The 18,801-nt window shown below is 47.8% G+C and overlaps 6 protein-coding genes across 6 annotated transcripts; 4 read left to right on the top strand and 2 right to left on the bottom strand.

The window, feature by feature from the left end:
* Positions 1 to 1,866: 1,866 nt before the first annotated feature.
* Positions 1,867 to 3,077, top strand: N7478_001606 (histone H1/H5 family protein; the record flags this gene model as incomplete). Its single annotated transcript, XM_056917821.1, has 7 exons — positions 1,867 to 1,933; positions 2,029 to 2,054; positions 2,209 to 2,231; positions 2,358 to 2,488; positions 2,578 to 2,678; positions 2,736 to 2,891; positions 2,955 to 3,077. 7 exons carry the CDS (start codon positions 1,867 to 1,869, stop codon positions 3,075 to 3,077), a joined length of 627 nt encoding a protein of 208 aa, XP_056783432.1.
* A 2,285-nt stretch (positions 3,078 to 5,362) lies between these two features.
* On the top strand, positions 5,363 to 8,130 carry N7478_001605 (1-phosphatidylinositol-4-phosphate 5-kinase; the record flags this gene model as incomplete). The annotated part of the gene is made up of 3 exons (XM_056917820.1): positions 5,363 to 6,519; positions 6,583 to 7,543; positions 7,603 to 8,130. The coding sequence occupies 3 exons, from the start codon at positions 5,363 to 5,365 to the stop codon at positions 8,128 to 8,130; spliced, it is 2,646 nt and encodes an 881-aa protein (XP_056783431.1).
* A 1,843-nt stretch (positions 8,131 to 9,973) lies between these two features.
* On the bottom strand, positions 9,974 to 11,958 carry N7478_001604 (putative transcription initiation factor TFIID subunit 12; the record flags this gene model as incomplete). Its single annotated transcript, XM_056917819.1, has 2 exons — positions 9,974 to 10,228; positions 10,303 to 11,958. The coding sequence occupies 2 exons, from the start codon at positions 11,956 to 11,958 to the stop codon at positions 9,974 to 9,976; spliced, it is 1,911 nt and encodes a 636-aa protein (XP_056783430.1).
* Positions 11,959 to 12,868: 910 nt separating this feature from the next.
* N7478_001603 (uncharacterized protein) lies at positions 12,869 to 13,718 on the bottom strand (the record flags this gene model as incomplete). Its single annotated transcript, XM_056917818.1, has 3 exons — positions 12,869 to 13,175; positions 13,232 to 13,594; positions 13,654 to 13,718. 3 exons carry the CDS (start codon positions 13,716 to 13,718, stop codon positions 12,869 to 12,871), a joined length of 735 nt encoding a protein of 244 aa, XP_056783429.1.
* A 588-nt stretch (positions 13,719 to 14,306) lies between these two features.
* N7478_001602 (proteasome regulatory particle lid subunit RPN3) lies at positions 14,307 to 16,404 on the top strand (the record flags this gene model as incomplete). The annotated part of the gene is made up of 3 exons (XM_056917817.1): positions 14,307 to 14,802; positions 14,884 to 16,181; positions 16,261 to 16,404. 3 exons carry the CDS (start codon positions 14,307 to 14,309, stop codon positions 16,402 to 16,404), a joined length of 1,938 nt encoding a protein of 645 aa, XP_056783428.1.
* Positions 16,405 to 17,012: 608 nt separating this feature from the next.
* On the top strand, positions 17,013 to 18,435 carry N7478_001601 (trans-hexaprenyltranstransferase; the record flags this gene model as incomplete). The annotated part of the gene is made up of 2 exons (XM_056917816.1): positions 17,013 to 18,197; positions 18,274 to 18,435. 2 exons carry the CDS (start codon positions 17,013 to 17,015, stop codon positions 18,433 to 18,435), a joined length of 1,347 nt encoding a protein of 448 aa, XP_056783427.1.
* Positions 18,436 to 18,801: the final 366 nt, after the last annotated feature.

Raw genomic sequence — 18,801 nt, 5'->3', positions numbered from 1 at the left:
ATGAAGCAAACAAGAGTTTGTACCCTATGAATTTTGGTTTATTATCTATACAAGCAAATCAAATCACGCAGCCACTTGGGCATCATTCAACTTTCATCCATGAATTATCTCCATTGGCAGAGATAGCTAGGTTTTTACGCGATAAACATGTAGTGATCTCTAGTGATGTAATGAACAAGAGCTTACATTGATTGAAACTTTTTGTTTTCCTATATACTATGTACCCAATTGAATATACTGTCTACTACTACTGAACCCACATATATTTGGACCAATTTTCCAAGTTGAGACCTTAGAATTTCGGTATGTATATGTATACAAAAGTACGCAAGAATTTGAACACAACAAGTTGATGCAATATCTGGTGAATATTGAGTTCCCTAGTATATGTATAGAAAAACCAAATTTGATGAACTAAAGGAGCGATCTAGAGAAATGTGGGGGGGGATCGTGAGGGCTGTACTGGATCTGGATCTGAAGAATCCGGGTAACGAAGGGTTAGGGAACAGTCCACTAAAGCAACAGATTTACAGGTGAACTTTGAAGGTTCTCCAGTTTAGTCGTCAAATAATTAAAAATTGCTATAGAGTCAACACATCATCGAGTCTCTAGCGAGGCGGTTCCATGGACGGGAGCTTGAGCGGGGTGCTGCATGACAACGCATCCCCCCCTCGTGACCCTGCAGGTCCTTCAAGGCTCACGCAAGGAGAAGAAGCTTAAGGAGTCGATGAATTATCCGGTATGGTGAAGTTAATCGGACGCAGTAAGACATGCCAGTGGATCACCAATCATGCAGCCATCAAGGTTTACTTGCTCAAGTATAGAGATATATAAATGATGTTCTCTACCTGGACAGGGCTGCATAGTTATGATAGAAATGCCGTTTGCAGAGCGCCTTTGGCGCCCAGGTAGTATTGTATTATTATTTAAGTTTCCAGAGGGCAGCAAGCTAAATAGAAGGGTGGAGATCAAATTCCATACCCAATTTGTTTGGCTTAAAGAGTAAATGGAGGGGATGATCCCTCTCTGTTTGCGCTGGAATGCCGATGTCAAACGAAAAAGAAACAGATCTACCCTCGCGGCTTTTCTCCCTTCCCACCAGGGAACCTTGTGAAGATTCCACATGTAGATAGTGATAATATACAGGCCAAGTTCTACTTAATGTAGAGACTCAACTAAATAGAGATTGATTTGTCGTGAATCGGAGGTTGGTCTACAAGATGCATGATATAGAGTAATCTTCAGTCTAGGTGTAGATTGGCCCGGGAATGGATTGTCCCTCCGCCCTCTGGGAGAATGTGCGCAGCCAACCATTTCCCGTTTGAAAAACGCGTCCATCTATGTACTGCAAAAAGGGCCGAATCATTCAAATACTAGTAGTATGTAGTTCATTAGGAGAATGGAAGAAACCTTGGAACTATCAGCCGAAATTTAACGTGAGCCACACAGGAGGATCGAAAGAACTAGCAGGAAAAGAAGGAATAAAAATAGAAATAAATACTAGACAAGACACCTAATAATATCATCTTAACACCAGAGGAAGATAGACAAGAGAGAGAGAAAATATATGACAGAAAAAAAATGGGAGAAAAAATGGAAAAATCTCGAGCAAAAGCCAAAGTGGTGGTCTGCGTGGTGGTGGTGGTCTGCCACCCTAGTTACCCGGTGATCTGGTGTCAACACCGGTCGCCTATAAATCGCGGATGCCCCGCCGGCCCTTCCCACCCCTTCCGCTGCTGCTTTTCTTCTGCTTTTGCTTCTGCTTTCATCCATCCCCACACCATCTTCGACGCGTTTAGTCTCTCAGATCTTTAAATCTTCCGATCTTCGTATATTCTCCATCACCACACTACCTTTCATCTCACCATGCCTCCCAAGAAAGCAACTGGTGTGACCAAGAAGGCGGCGCCTGCTGCTCACGCCTCTTACCGCGGTATGTATCGTCTGATCCCTTCCCACCAACGCATCGCGTCAAAATATTTTGGACATCGTCTGCGTCGCGAATGTTTGCTGATTCTAGCCATATAGATATGATCAAGGATGCTATTGTCAACGTGAGTGGATCACAAATCCAACCTGGCTTGTTGTGATGATGGGTCGCGCGCCCGACCGTGACACGTCCGCACATTGGGCATAGTCAACAACCACCCTCGGCGCGTGATGCGATTTTTAGTTGTTTTAATTGCTGACTGTTTGTACTACGAATAGCTCAAGGAGCGCAATGGATCCAGGTACGTATTTTCGTTTTTTACTCGTTGGCGCGCGACCGCGGTCGACACGGCGGTCGCGTCACCTCCCCTCTTCCCTTTATTTTGAACCTTCGTGGCAAATTGCTAATTAAACCTCTACCATTTTAGTCGTCAGGCCATTAAGAAGTATGTTGCTTCTAACAACAAGATCACCTTCGCGTCTCAGAGCGCTTTCGATGCCCAGTTCAACAAGGCTATCAAGTCTGGCGTCGAGAAGGGCGAATTCACTCAGCCCAAGGGTAAGTTTGTTATTATTCTCATTATTATCTATCCCAATGTTCTCTCGCTCTTGACCATGATCATCGATTACTAACGTGTCGCGCTACAGGACCTTCCGGGCCTCTGAAGCTTGCGAAGAAGGAGGCCAAGCCTGCTGCTAAGCCTGCTGCCAAACCCGCTGCCAAGGCTGCTACAAAGACCGCTGCCAAGGTAAGTCATTGCAATCTCGCCATTAATTCTGTCTTGGTTACTCATCGTTTCTTATAGAAGACTGCTACTAAGGCCACTGCCGCCAAGAAGGCTGCCCCCAAGGTCGCCAAGACTACCACCAAGACCACAGCTAAGAAGCCCGTTGCTAAGAAGGCTGCTGCTAAGCCCAAGGCCAACTCAGGCAAGGCCCGCAAGACCAAGGCTCCTACTGCCGTATGTACTCCTTGTTCACTGTAATGTGTCTTCCAGGGACCCCGTTGCTAACTGAACTTTTAGGCCCCTGCCATCGTGGAACAGCCCAAGGTCATTGGAAAGACCAAGTCTGGAAGAGTCACCAAGTCCACTGCGCCGCCACCTGCAAAGGCCGCGGCTAAGAAGCGGGCCACTACTAAGAAATAGAGTGTTATCGGCCGTCGCTTTTTTTTTTTTGGCCTCGCGACACACTCCCATTTCACGTGCGCTTTTCTCGGGAGGGTGATCTAGGTCTGGTTTCGTCTGTTTTTCTTTCCTTTTTCTCTTCCCATGTAATTTCTTTCCCTCAGCCCGTTGATCTGAAGGTTACGATGGGGTTTTCTTTTGTGAGTGTTTCTGGGGTTTATTTCTTCGTTTATGATGGTCTCGTCTTCCCCCCGCTTTTCATTTTGGTTTTTCTCTGTTTCTACGTCGTAAGGATGGCGTCTTGTGGTGGGTTTTAACGGGGAAATTGTTTTGCTTATGTGTTCGACTTTGTCGGATCTTTTCGAGACATTCGTGGAATTGGAATATCTTTGATCCGATCATCCTATCTTCTTATGCGTAAAACTTGTAGAACCTCCAGGCCTTCATAATGGGTCAAACCTGCTGGGATTGCTGTTTATGGTGAAGATAGAGCTGTTCTTATACTTATGGAGATACGGATATAGGTGTGGATTGGTGCAGGAACATTCTGTGTTTTCTTCTGTTTTGTAGTTTTTATAAGCTTTCTTATTTCCTTGTCATATTCCAAGGTTGTATTGTTCTCCCTCCCTTTTAACATGCATAATACATGTCCATATAAGAAGAGATATCAACAATCTCGACATTTCTGGTAGTGTCACATGCACAATACCTAATAGAGGGCCCCGGAGGGGTTGTTTCAGGATGAATAGATTACTGGAGTTTTAATCTCAAAATTGGGCCTGGGCTCCGAATTTCATCTTTTCCAAGATGTAAAAGATGTAAACAAACTGAGTAATCTGATCTTGAGAGAAGTCTTGATCGCCAATAGGCATCAATCATTATCTACTCTTAAAGTAGTTGTAATTGGGTGGATCATGCTATTTTTGGAATGGCCGGGATAAGGACTCAGGGGGGAGGTTGAAATTAGGAGCTGCTGGGCTGGTATCATTAGACGAGTAGGTAGGAGCAAGTAACTACATGTATCTTAGTTTCCGAAACTTGTGTATGGTCAACCTTACAAGCTGGGCCTTATTCGTTGTAGGTAAATTGTACCGAGTACTCCATACCGTGCCCTCCATACCGTGCCTATAGATCTTCAAAGGTTCCGAGGTTGATACCTAACTTACATACGAGGTAGAGCTTCAGGTACTTACAGCACAGTAGTATCTCCATACATCCACAGGGGTTCGTCAGGCACGATCCCGCCCCCACGAGGGCATCATTCGTTCAAATGTTCACGGGTGGCAACCTTAGAATATTACATACCGGGGGTAACATTTCCAGAGGTATCGAGATGCACCTTGAAACCTCCAGGGCTTTCAAGATGATCATCTAAGATCGTTCGGAAATGGACTTGATTCACGTTCGCGTTTCGATTCTTGATATTTTCAAGGTTAAGTAGGCTCCAAGACTTGCTCAAGATTGTGCAGATATACATTAAATATACAAAAAATAGCGAGCGCCTGAGTGAAGTAAACTCCAGTAAACTCCGCAGAGGTTGTACGACGTCACGTTTCCTCTACTCCTTGCAGGAGAGGGGTTGATGATCACGATGTGCTAGGACCCGTACAGAGAGTACTTGGCACAATGATAGGTAATGGTATTCAATCGAAGCGGAAACAGAATAGAATTTCAAGGATCAATCACGTCTTTTTATGCATTCTCATATTCTCATATTCATAAGGTAAAAAGTGGCTGGTCACGGGTTCTCCTCTCTCCGTGGACCCGTGGACGTAATATACGTACTGTACGTTACATACACCAGCTGAATAGTGGAGTCCACCCGTACCTCCATTACACGAATTACGACACGCAAGTCCCTTTAGCCTTTTCTCTCGCCTTGACAACCACCAAGGCGCTCAAGTGCTATCACATCCAATCTTCAACCTATTCTCAACCCCTCCTTTTGTCCCTTGGACACAACAGAGCTATGTTCTCCGGCTGAAACCATCTCACCCCTTGCCATCCATTTGGCCGGTCAGTCCGTTCAGAGAGAAAAGTGATACAGACAACAAGATAAGGAGACCCGGGAAAAGCGTCTGGAAGTCAACAGACATCTATCTGCCTCTGCGAACCGTCCATCCCAATACCCAACACCCCTCCCCTTTCTTTCATTCCGATCTGTTGGAACACGGTCCGGTTCTCAAACTTCCCTGTCTCCCCGCCAATAAGGGTCATAGCCGTCACCTCGGGTTGCCGGTCCACGCAGACCTCACGTCACCCCGTTTCCCTGGAAAGGCAGAGAATTAGTAGCGGTGGAAACCACCATGCCGTCCTTCTCCAATGACGCCTATCCGTCGGCCACAGCAACAGCCACAACAACAGCTACCCATCCTCGTTCTTTCGATTCGCCTCGCAAGTCGCATGACAAATCCTCGGTCGGTAACACTTTCCTGTGGACCAACTGGCCCAACCCACCTAGTAGCGACGCAAACCACGAATCCCATCACAATGACCGCCAATTGCTCACGAATTTGAAGAACGGCAGTGCCTACTCGCTGAATGGCCGGTCAAGTATCAGTTCATATACGCGCGAAATGCCACACTCCAAGAATGGAAGCATGCATTCGCTAGGCAACAGTTCTGCGAGAGACCTTCGAGATGGTAGTCGCCCATCGAATATGCTAGACCGGAAATCATCGGACGCTGGACCCGGAGCAGGCTCCACGGCGGCATCCGTCTCGAGTCAACCAGTCAATGGTGCAACGACCAACGGCCACCGACAATTCATTCAAGGGAAACAGATGACCAATGGAAATGGCGATTGTCGTCGTTTCTCCATCGATGAACCCTCCACGTCTGACCGTGCAGCTAGCCCTTCCAATTCCTTGCTACAGATCCCCAACACTGAAGATGCAGGTCGTCATTCCCCCGACCCAGATCGCCTGGCTCCAGGCTCGAGACCCAGCCATCACCGTTACTCCTCTCCTCCTGCGCCTTCTATGATAGAAACAGCTCCTACCCCAGAATCACAACAGTCTACTATGCGGCACCGACACTCCCTGCAGGTCCCGCGTGTGCCTAGCGGTCGTCGGAATAGTCGAGACCAAAATGATGATACTGCATTCAGCAGCGGCCGATTATCTCCAACAATTGGTGGAAACAGACGCACTTCCCTCGGGCTGATTCGCCGGACAACAAGAACACAATCGGACACACCATTGGATGAGGCACCGCCAGATGAGGATGCAGCACGATGGGCAGAAGCCATTAAACAAAAGCGAGCATCAAGGCGCCGACGCGAAGAAGACGACGACGAGCGAGTCATTGTCGGGACCAAGGTTGATCAGAACCATGTCAACTACGTCACGGCGTACAACATGTTGACTGGAATCCGCTTTACTGTATCGCGCATCAACGCAAAGATGGACCGGGAGCTAACTCCGGCCGACTTTGAAGCTAAGCACAAGTTCTCCTTTGATATGTAAGTCCCGAGCTCCTTTCGAGGCGACCATCTTTGGAGCTAGGACCCGGCTGACAACCACAGTACCGGCAACGAGTTGATTCCTTCGGCCAAATACGACTTCAAGTTCAAAGACTACGCCCCCTGGGTCTTTCGACATCTACGAGCTAAATTTCGTCTCGATCCTGCTGACTACCTCATGTCTCTCACTAGCAAATATATTCTGTCTGAACTGGGCTCTCCCGGTAAGAGTGGAAGTTTTTTCTACTTCTCACGCGATTACAAGTATATCATTAAGACTATCCACCATGCCGAACATAAGCTCCTTCGGAAAATATTGCCAGAATACTATCGACACGTTGAAAAGAACCCGAATACCTTGATTTCCCAATTCTATGGATTACATCGTGTCAAGATGGCTTATGGCCGTAAGATACACTTTGTTGTCATGAACAACTTATTCCCACCCCACCGAGATATTCACCAAACTTTTGATTTGAAAGGTTCGACCATCGGTCGAGATCTGCAAGAGTCAGATCTTGAGCGAAACCCCCGCGCGACGATGAAAGACTTAAATTGGGTTCGGAGGAGTCGACATCTGCAATGTGGTCCAGCGAAAAGAGATTTCTTCATGGAGCAATTGAAACGAGATGTCGAACTTCTCAAAAAGCTCAAGATAATGGATTACTCACTTTTGGTTGGAATCCATGATCTGGAAAGAGGCAATGAAGAGAAGTTGCGAGACAAGACCCTTCAAGTGTTCCAGCCTGGAGGTGACCGTGAGGCCGAGGCAAGCCCCAATATGCTGATGCGGACGCCATCCAAGCTGGAGAACGAACGGAAAGCCCGGGAACTTCGTATGTTGATCAAACGTGAACGACCAGTTCCCCTAGATAAGGCTACCGCGAAGATGCCAGAAGAAATACTTGATGAGCGCAAATATCATGTCTTCTACTCCGATGATGGTGGTTTCCGCGCCACTCATGAGAGTGGCCAACCAGGTGAAGAAATCTACTACTTGGGAATTATTGACTGCCTGACTCATGTAAGTGATGGTCTGATCGAAAGCAAAATGGTCTACTTAACTAATTATGTCCCGCTCAGTACGGAACGGTCAAAAAATTTGAAAACTTTTTCAAAGGCCTGTCCCACGACCGACTACAAATATCCCCAATTCCTCCAGAGGGCTACGGAGATCGCTTCATCAACTTTGTTAAGGGCATCACCATGTCCAAGGAAGAGGCTGAACGTCGACGCGAGTCTCAGGTTTCTGCTCGACAATCAGGAGAAAATAGACAATCGCGTTCGTCATCTGTGGAGCGAACTATGCATGTTGCTGAGAAGGAGGCGGCTAAGGATGTTTCTGTTACACACCCACGAACTCTGGCCACAGTGTGGGATCCTGCAGACGCTACCAGTTCTGGGCCGACATCAACACTTCCCATTGTCGATGAAGCAGGCGAAGCAAGCAGTGTAGGCGGCCAAAGCTCACATAGTAGAAATGCCCGCCCCGGTACTGGCACCGACAAGGAATTGCCTCCGGCTCCGCTCGATGAACCTCCGCCGCCTCCTAGCAAAGGCAAGCGAGCTGACCAGGGGTACCCCCTGGCTACCAGCTCTAATCAATGGTAGATTGGATTTGTCTGTCTTGTTTGGTCAAATGAACCCAATCCCATTATCTGTCTTTCGAAACTAGACATGCTTTTTGTTCATCAAGGAATTGTCCCTTTGTTTGTTGGATTGTGATCGGTTGCCCTTCTCAATCCTCAATCAGCTAAGCCAAACGGCTCTTTAAACATTTGGATTTCTTGCACCGCCTTGAGGGCCAAGTCCTGCAGTTTCGACAGAAACGACTGGTGTTCACGAGTGACATGTATATCTGTCCTTGGGCTGTTGATTGCCCTTCTGTGGATTCTCTGCTTTCTTAATTTTCCTGTGTTATACCACGGGACAACAACTTTCTCCCATCAAGCGATTATTAACGATTTGACTGCTTCGCCCTCCACTGCATGAATATCCCCAAATTCTGGCTGGACACCTTCAGCAGGTCATATATCCTTCACACAATCTTGCTTTGCTAGCTGATTGAGTGGCCAGGCTATTGTCCCACGTTCTCTATATCTCTATATCCAACGTCAATCTTTAAACGTCCCTCTCCCCAAATGATTTCTTTCCTTGTCATTTTGTGCCTTCTTGTCTCTTATTTCCCCTTGTATCACATTACCCACTATCTCATCTATTCATCGTCAGCCCCCCTTGAACAAGTCAAACAATCATTCTCGACTAGGTCCCTCTTGAGGCCAACAGAGGGGGAAAAGCATACATTGAACAGGACCTCATAGACGGGCCTCTCTTTCAATCTCCCCTTGGGCCTTGAATGTGGCCTTGTCGTTCACCCATTCCGGGCTCCCTCTATCTTTGTGACCCACTTTCCTATTGTCTTTTCTTACTTTGTCTTCCTGTCTTACCCACTTTGACTCCATACCCTGTATCCATCACTATACCCACGGACTATTTTTCTTGTATCATCTTCACCAAGTGATCAGTCCCTTTTCTCATTTTGTCAACAATCCAAATTAGCCAGCGTGGAAAACGCCCCTCGAGTTCCCATTTTCCCCCTTCCTATCTGAAGCCCTGCCTTTCCTTTCTTTCCTAATGTCAAGATTTTACCAGTCCGAGTTAATAAACTATAGATCATGAATTGTGTATTATTCGGCTTTCTATTTTAGTATACTCGGAATTGTAAATAATAAACATGCCAGCATATTGCTGAGGAGTTATTTTAGAATCCTATTATGTCCCAATATCTACAGCAGGCTCTACTCTGGTTAATTTAGAGGAAAGTAAAGTTATTCAGCCTGATTCTGACGAAAGTCTGTTTTATTTCACCTTTTTTTTTAAAAAAAAAACAAGAAAGTCACTTGACTATACATTCGTGGATGCCTACATTTGGGCTCGTCCGGCTATTGTGATTTGGGATGTAGCCTCAAGAGGCAGATCAGGTAACAGCAAGAGATACAGATAGAGCACCGTTCGCCATCCAGTTCCCCCAACGGTGAAATTAGATAAGAAATAAGCAGCATTCCATAGTTGAGCGACGCAGACACCCCGGCCAATAAGATAAAAATGATAGGAAAACAACTTTGGAAACGTCCGAGAACACTAATAAGAACGCATGAAGATAGCAGGGACATGGAAACTTTGGTGGAAAATATCATTATCATGTCCTTTGAACTCAGAGTTAATAATTTTCCATAAGATGGAATCCTGAGGCCGAAAAAAGTCAAAGGATAAAGTACCCCACAAAGGGATGCACAATTGCAAAGACATAAACAAAGTGAATAAGATGTTCTTTGGTTACACGTTTGATATTTTTCAGGGCACTGGATGTCTCTTACTAGAGGAAGACAAATGGAAAATCATTGACTTTGTGAGAGTCATCTTTCAGGACGTATGGAACTGGCATAACACATATTCACTCAGATCTGCCCTGGGTGACCTTGGCAGCCTGAATGGCAGTCATTTTCTGCAGCCAGCCCTGGGTTGGTTGCGGTTTCTTAACAGTCCGAAGATCATCAGAGGAGAAGCCCGAGATGCGCATGTTGTAATTACGCTCCAAGACCAGTTGGATGTCACGTATCTCAAGGGTTGAAGATGGGCGCAGCTTGGCGAGACGGCAGGCCTGAGTGATCACGTCGTCAACGAAATCATCTGCCATCTGGAGAACAAACTAAAATTCGGAAGAATAAGTTGTAAGTTATTTTGATACCATTCTTTGATGGGTTAGATGTGAATTTAACTCACTTCTTCGGCGTCAGGTGTCAGCATCTCTCCCTCACCACCACCAGTGACCTGGCGGACAAGAATGTCAAGCATCTTCTTACTAAGAACATGTTGACCTTCGCCCTCTAGAACGTAACCTGGATGCTTTTGAATGGCAGGCTGGCTGATCATTCCAGGGCCGTGATTGGGACCACCAGTAAGAGAGGGGCGAGATGAGGGCATAGTGACTGGCTCGGGGGTGGATATGTTAAGGGTTTTAGGGATGTGCATGTTGATGTTGCGAGAGGAAGCGTCAGCCGAGCGATTAGCAAGATAACCCTGGGGGTGAGCTTGCTGGTTGGCTGCAGCCTGGCTCATATTCTGCTGTTGCGGTTGTTGCGGTTGTTGGTTTTGATTTGTGCTATAGTTCTGTGCTGCTTGCTGCATGGCTGCCTGATGCGACAAAGGCCGAGGTGGGCCTAGGTTAACCGGCTGCGAGCTCGATGCCGAAGGGGTTGAACCATCAGGGTTGGGAGTTTGGCTGAACGTGACTTGAGCTCCGGGAGTACCCTGCTGTGATGGAGGCTGGGGTCTGTGGGACAAAGGAGGCGCGTTTGAGGGAGCTGGGGTAGCGCTCGCAGATGGTGGTGCTTGTCCTGACTGCGATGTCGAAGGAGACATTGCGGTTTGCCCTGCTTGGTTACGGGCTGCGTTGACTGCGGAGTTTATTGTATGTGGGGCTGGGGTGGGTGCCTGTCCAGGCATTCCAGTTGAAGCTGCGACACTACCAGCTTGAGCATTAGGGGCTGGCTGGGTTTGTGCAGACACGGCAGGACTGGGTTGAGTTGTGGGTATAGTTGTCGCTTGAGCAGGCGGACTCATTTGAGGATTCTGTTGCGATTGCATCTTGAAACTCTCCTGTTGCTCCTTGAATTTATTGAGGAAGTCGCTACCCTCCCGGAAAAGCTTCTCCGCCGCCAACTGCCGGTTTTTAAACTCCTGAACCTCATCTTGAGACATATTAGCCTGCGCTTGGCGCTGGGAGTATTGTTGGCGTAAATCAGCCAACCGCGCACGTCCGACCTCCTGTTTTTGAAGCGCAATGCCGTATCGCAAGCGGGCCTCCGGAATCCATGTCTGAACTTGCTCCTGGGTAACGTTCGGTGGAAGATAGAAAGTGAGTGAGTTGACTTTGTTTTGAATTTGTGGCAGAAGTTGGTTGAGATTTTGAGGATTATTAGATTGAGTGCGTTGGACTGCCTGTCCTTGCTGTGTTGCGGCCTGTGGTTGATTTGGTTGTACCTGTTGCTGCTGTACCTGTTGCTGCTGTACCTGTTGCTGCTGTACCTGTTGCTGCTGTACCTGTTGCTGCTGTACCTGTTGCTGCTGTACCTGTTGCTGCTGCTGTTGCTGCTGCTGAATCGCTTGTTGACGGTTCTGCTGAAATAGGCGCATACCCTTCATCAAGTTCTGGGACAGCTGGGAGAGTTTTAGCTGGGCGTGCTGATACTCCTGGCTCTGGGGATCACGGGTATTCAGCTGTTCCCATAAGCTGCGGACTAGCTGTGTATGCTGGGCTTTTTGCGCTTCATTCAGATGCGGCAATTTTTGCACTTGGTCGGTTCGGATGAGGTTTGAATGTTGCTGCGCAGGGGCTTGGGCCATGGGCTGACCTGCCTGGCCTTGCAACCCGTCCATTTAGTTCGTGACGATAATACAGCGATCGACAGGTTCAAGGAGGAGGGTTTGGGTGTGGCACCAAAACCAAGTCGCAGATGATAAACGAGGCGTGGGAAATTGCCGGGCGGTCTCCTCACCACAGTAAGTTTGAAGACACTGAGCGGTGGGACAAGTAGGACTGTAGATAAATTCTGGGGTGAGGTAGTCGAGCCTTGGGAGTGGGCGTCGGCGGTGAGCCGGCGGGCGCAGATTATTTCCGAAGTTCTTTGGGTGGCTTATTACTACTACTTACTATGTAGGTTCACAAGGGCCATCTTAAAATCTTTAGTATCTGAACTTGAATAACATTGATGATTTGAATGCTTACATATATTACTAAATGATATTTCATTGATTGAATCAGCGGAGCATCGGTTTCTGTTTCTTTGAATTGGTTCATACTACATGTATGTCGTTTGGATACTATATCACCAAGCACTAATATCTATCATGGAGCATTTACACACATAAAAATCTCATAATTAGATAACTCGTCATATTGAACGTCTAAATATCATCTGTTATGACCTTTATCATATCATGCGATGATATTGAAACTCTTCGCATCATTATATAATTCATTTCATATCGTTACATGGGTATCATTGAAGCTTATCCCCATCCCAGCAGGCAAGGACAGTGGGAAGACCAGTAGCACCCTCATTTGGGGCAGAGAAATATGCAGAATAAATTGCATACCCCGTCACTCAGAGTATAAGCTCCCACAAGTGACACAAGATGAAGCTGCTAGAACAAGAATTGCATGTCTGATCAAAAGGATCATGCCCTTGACAAATGTATGATCTTGACTGGTTATTCCGTTCTGTCAAACCGAAGTGGCTTCTTGGTCACTCAATAATGGTGCTGAAAAGGTCAGCTTTTTTGGGCATCAGGCAATAAGACCACCGAGGTCCCGATCCATGCCGGTGACTCGATCCTCCAAGGTCTGCTTCCTTCGCTCTAACTCTCTGATTTCGGCTAATTCCCGCTCGATATCCAGATCAGTGATCTCATTTGGTTGGGAACCGGAGACAGATGCTGAGGTAAAGTCATCCTCGTCTCCATATCCGGAGCGCATCTGTTCTAATTCGGCAGTGTTCATGGCAACTCGATCTTCTAATCCAGAAATTGACTGGGCAATCATGTCATGGCGATATCGTAAATTGCTAATTTTTTCGGGAGCGCCAGGGATAGGACTGGCGGTCATATTAGAGGTGATATAATGACACTCACTCCCACAAGCTGGACTTACTAGACATTGCACAAAATCTCCGCACCGCGTAGCAGAACCTCAATATTAACATCTCCTCGGGGCCCCCGAGTAGACGTGCCCGTTGATCGTTTGATCTTTTCCATCATATCCGATCCAAGCACACGCGCCACTGCCGACTGACTACGACCGCTGTGCGTGTTGTAGATCCGACTGGTCATGGGTTCGTGGTCGGTCTCAGCGGAGTGGGTTATACCACGACGGGTGGTGCGGCGGGATCCATGAGTTTTAGAGGCCGGATCTACCTGAAAAAGGGCTCTTTCGTGGACCTCGGTATCTCGAATTAAGGCGGTGATATCGTGGGAGCCTAATAACGCGTTGGTAAAAATACGGGGCGATGGGAACCTAATAGCGGGTGTTAGTTGAGGGCAAGTAGAACAGAGAATCTCGGGGGTGCTGCGTACGGTAATTCTGCAATTGTATCCGAGGAAAAGCTAATCTGTTCCAGATGGCGATCGAGGAGCGACATGGCTGCTGGTTTACAGCAAGCGCTTGGTATGGGCCAGTGAGGTAGAAGGGGGAAGACTAATAGCCGGTTGCGCTTTGCTATAGACGCAGTTCACCACTCACTAATACGTAACCTTGGGAGCTCATGATTGTGCAACCTCAGGCACCAACTTGTAAAGACAAACAACACGACTTGGACAAACTAGCTAGAGTAGGAGAGATAAAGCTATTACAAAAAAAAAGCTATTCATAGTACTACAAGCTCAAACAATAATATATAATAGATACATAGACTTCCGGCTGCGCAGGCTTTCTACATGATTCCTACTGCTGCTTTCTGCACATGTGGGCTGGCGCCGTGAGCTCTACCTGACTAAGCACGCCTCTTTACGCCCGTCCTCGTCTCTTGACATCACGTCCCCCATCCACCTCATCCCATCACTCAGCTTCTTCATTTCCCTTCCCATCATTTCCTCTGTTTGCTGCAGTTTTTTGCTACTCAACTTGCATCTTTGTTTCATAAATTGCCATTTAGTGGTGCTCCTATTTCTTCCATCCTCTATCTCCATTAGCTTGGGTACTACTCAGCTGAGTTGCACAGCTTGAAAAGATGCCGGCCGAAAGGCGTTCTCTTCGATCGAACAACAAGTCTGACGCTTCCTCATCCGCTAACGGTGACAAGGCATCCTCGAACTCGCAGAGCTCAGACGCTAAAGAAAAAGCCGCACCTGCAACTCGCTCTGCTTCCAACAAGGCCAAAGGGGTCCCAGCGAAGAAAGGCACTACTGCCAAGGGCGCGAACAACGGAATGGAGGATGACCAGTCGCAAAACAACGGACCTGATTCAACTGAAAATGGTGTGAATGGGTCTGAGGATGTTGAGATGGGAGAGGATACGGCAGGTGCGCCTACATCCTCATTCAACACTCGCAAGGATCGGAATGGTGACGAGAAGATGACTGTTGTAGTGCCCCCAGCCAAGGGTTCCAGGCCATCTAACAAGGCAGGCCAAGATAAAGATGAAGACACGACGATGGACGGCACCGAGCCAGGTGATTCTGAGCAAACTGAGCCTGAGATTGATCCAACGACCAAGGCCATCCAAGGTTAGCAGCTCCCCCTTCCCCCTCCCCAAACTCGAGGACTTCTGAGTAATGACACCGCCTGAACTCTTGCTATTGCGTTAGATATCAAGATCAACTTTACTCTGCTTGACCGCGCCGTAGCTCACTTCGATCCCCGATTCACTCTACGTGTTCTCCGTTCTATATCCTCGATGCGAAAGCATATTACTCCGGAGGTTCTCGCCAAAGTGATTGTGGATGTTTACCCAGATTCCAGCCCAATGGCTTCTTTCTTACTCGAGGCCATTGACCAGGCCAATGCGTTTGAGGGTGTTCCTGCTGACTTGAAGATGGACTTGGACTTGGAGAAGACTAAGGGAACCCCTAAGGACACTCTTCCAGAAGTAGACGCATATTTGGCCATTTTGGTCCAAATCTATCTCTTTGACGAGCGAAAAATCCAGCAAGGTGCTGACTTCTCGACAAATCTAATTGAACGCCTTCGAAACTTGAATCGCCGTACTTTGGATTCCCTTACCGCCCGCGTCTACTTTTACTATTCTCTGTTCTTTGAGAAAATTGCTCCACTTCCTCCATCCCCAGCCGCTGCTGTCACCAACATTCGCCAAACATTGTTGGCGGCATTGCGCACGGCTGTCCTCCGGAAAGATGTGGACACCCAGGCCACCGTCATGACACTGCTCCTCCGCAATTACTTGTCCACGTCCCATATCACGCAGGCTGATCTTTTAATCTCGCACAACCGGTTCCCTGCGGCTGCTTCCAACAACCAAATTGCTCGGTATCTTTACTACCTTGGCCGCATTCGTGCCATTCAACTGCAGTATACCGAGGCCCACAGCCATTTGGTCGGTGCCACCCGCAAATCTCCCACCAGCCATAGCGCTTGTGGGTTCTATCAGGCCTCTCACAAGTTGCTTGTAGTTGTTGAACTGTTGATGGGCGATATCCCAGATCGTTCAATCTTCCGTCAACCTGCTCTTGAGAAAGCCTTACACCCATATCTTTTGCTTGCACAGGCTGTCGGTGTTGGTGACTTGGACGGCTTTTTGAACACTGTCAATACACACAGCCCTACTTTCCGGAAGGATGGTACTTACACCTTGATCCTCCGTTTGCGACAGAATGTGATCAAGACTGGTATCCGTATGATGTCTTTGTCGTATTCTCGTATCTCTTTGCGCGACATCTGTCTTCGCTTGGGACTCGATAGTGAAGAGTCGGCTGAATACATTGTGGCCAAGGCAATTCGTGATGGTGTCATCGAAGCAACTTTGGATCATGAGCATGGCTTCATGAAGAGCAAAGAAGTTGGCGATATCTACGCCACCCGGGAGCCCGGCGAGGCATTCCATGAACGTATCCGTGCCTGTCTAGCCCTCCATGACGAGAGTGTCAAGGTATGTCCCCCTTTACCCCTTCGCACCTGAGGAGCGTTCTAGCACCTCGGAATATAAACTAATCGCTTTTGACTTGCAGGCAATGCGTTTCCCTATGAACCAACACCGCTTAGAGCTTAAGAGTGCTCAAGAGGCGCGGGAGCGAGAGCGAGAGCTGGCCAAGGAGATTCAGGAAGGGGACATGGATGATGAAGAAGCCGGTGGTGACTTTGATGCCATATAAGCGGGGTTCCCATATTCATGGTATTCCTTCCAATTGGTTACAATCGGTCCCTTGTGTATTGGTCTCTACGCCATAATGGCCTCCTTCAACCTATGTGTTAATTCAGTGCGAACTCGCTTTCTTTTTCACCATTTGTATTGTGTCCCTTGTCTTCGTCTTAGTAAATGTGAACAGAGCCGAATGTCTAAACCAAGATGATTGGCTCGATTTTTTGAGCCTCTTTAGGGATTGTTTACTTGCATGGGACTCTTCTCTTTGGACAACATCTCCACCTTTAGAATGATATAGACCCGTGTATTATCTTTGTTTCAACTGTTTCAACGTAATGCATCGAGCCTTTTAATGTGATTTTCTCCTCATACAGCCTGTTTTGTAGCTCTCTAGTACAGAGCCTATTTGGACAGTTGCACCTACAGCGGCGGAGCCTGGGCTGGTCCGTGCCATCCCGAGCTCGAAATCTTCCCGCAAGATTATTTCCTGCGGGTTCCGTACACTGCCCGATCCTATATCATCAGCTTTAACATTCGAACCCCCCGCAAATCAATGCCCATGCCTGATCAAGTTCCCAAATAATTAAAACGGACAATTCATAAGAGCCCTGCTTGAGTATGCGAGCTCGTACCACTTCGGCCATTGGGCTAATCCTCACGCGACCGTCTTCGACCTCCGTGTGCTCACAATGTCTTCGTGAAGACCTCCCCTCAACGCATATCCTCATTCAATCCCGAAAATACCATCCAACTTGCCGCAAGGATGGTCCACCATTTAGTGCGGCCCTGTCGGCCGCACAAGCTATCTTAAAGGGTATGCCGAAGGCTCCCTCCGGCATCTCTGTTGACCCGTTGCGCATGGTGGGCAAGGAATTGAAGTTTCTCAGCAAAAATATCCGCCAATTATTGGGCTCAGGCCATCCGGCCTTGGATAATGTGGCTAAATACTATACCCGCAGCGAGGGCAAACACATGCGTCCGATGCTGGTTCTGCTCATGTCCCAGGCGACGGCCTTGGACCCCCGGAAGCAAGCCCATACCGCGAGACCGAACCCTGTCGATAATCCTCTCAGTTCCCCATCCATCCTCGATGACTCTAATCCGGATATCAACCCCTTGGTATCCCGGAATGCGGAAGCTAAGTACGACATAATCGGTGACGACAATATCCTTCCTTCGCAACGCCGTCTAGCTGAAATCACCGAGCTAATCCATACCGCCTCCCTCCTCCACGACGACGTTATTGATAATGCGGTGACCCGCCGTGCCAATAGCTCAGCCAACTTGGCATTCGGAAACAAAATGGCTGTACTAGCAGGTGATTTTCTGCTCGGTCGTGCCTCGGTGGCTTTGGCCCGGCTGCGCGACCCGGAGGTTACCGAGCTGATGGCTACTGTGATTGCCAATCTGGTAGAGGGCGAATTCATGCAGCTGAAGAATACGGCTGATGACGAGTCTAACCCACGATACACGGACGAGACCTTGAACTACTATCTGCAAAAGACCTACCTCAAGACCGCCAGTCTGATCAGCAAATCGTGTCGTTCTGCTGCTGTCCTTGGTCGTAGTGCGCCCGAGGTCATCGAGGCTTCTTACGCCTATGGCCGCAACCTGGGCCTAGCTTTCCAGCTTGTGGACGATATGTTGGATTATACTGTTACCGAGGCCGAGCTAGGAAAACCTGCTGGAGCAGATTTGGAGTTGGGTTTGGCTACTGCCCCACTACTCTTTGCTTGGAAGAGCAACCCGGAACTTGGAGCTTTAGTTGGCCGTAAATTTCGCGAAGAAGGCGATGTACAAAAGGTAAGCCCGGCTTCTTTACGATGAAGATCATCACATCAATATTATTGGTGCTTGTGTGTTAACAATAGTCCTGCAGGCCCGCGAGATTGTCTATCATAGCGATGGCGTGGAACAAACTCGTCGACTAGCCCAGGAATACGCGGATAAGGCAGTTGATGCAATCAGTGACTTTCCTGAGAGTGAGGCTAAGACCGGCTTGATCGATATGTGCGACAAGACCATGCGGCGACGGAAATAAGCAGAAGGCCGGCAAAGCCTCCTTCTTTCCTCTTTGTAAACATATGTGTTCTTTGATTGCTTCTGGTTCTCTTTTCTTTCAGTGTGTTGTTCAGGCATTCTTTTGCAAATTACATGTATACTTAGATATCGTACCTAGATTGTTGGATTTCTTAAGCACCAACTTGATGTGGGCCTGGTTTTTGGATTCGGATGTGCATGATATTATTATATGTAGAGTTGATCTCTAGAAAAAAAATTGAATATAATAGATTGACTGTATAGAGACACCTTGTTTTCCCTATTCATTATCCTTCCATACGATACTTGAGTTTCTGCAGGGGCGCCGTTCCTGACAGCTGGTCGGATCCTGCGGGGCAGCCACCTT

This window comes from Penicillium angulare, assembly GCF_028827245.1.
Source record: "Penicillium angulare strain IBT 27051 chromosome Unknown utg000002l_segment0_segment0, whole genome shotgun sequence".
In the NCBI taxonomy this organism is placed as follows: Eukaryota; Fungi; Ascomycota; class Eurotiomycetes; order Eurotiales; family Aspergillaceae; genus Penicillium; species Penicillium angulare.
The sequence above is the reverse complement of the archived record's forward strand: the minus strand, read 5'-3'. Positions and strand labels throughout refer to the sequence as shown.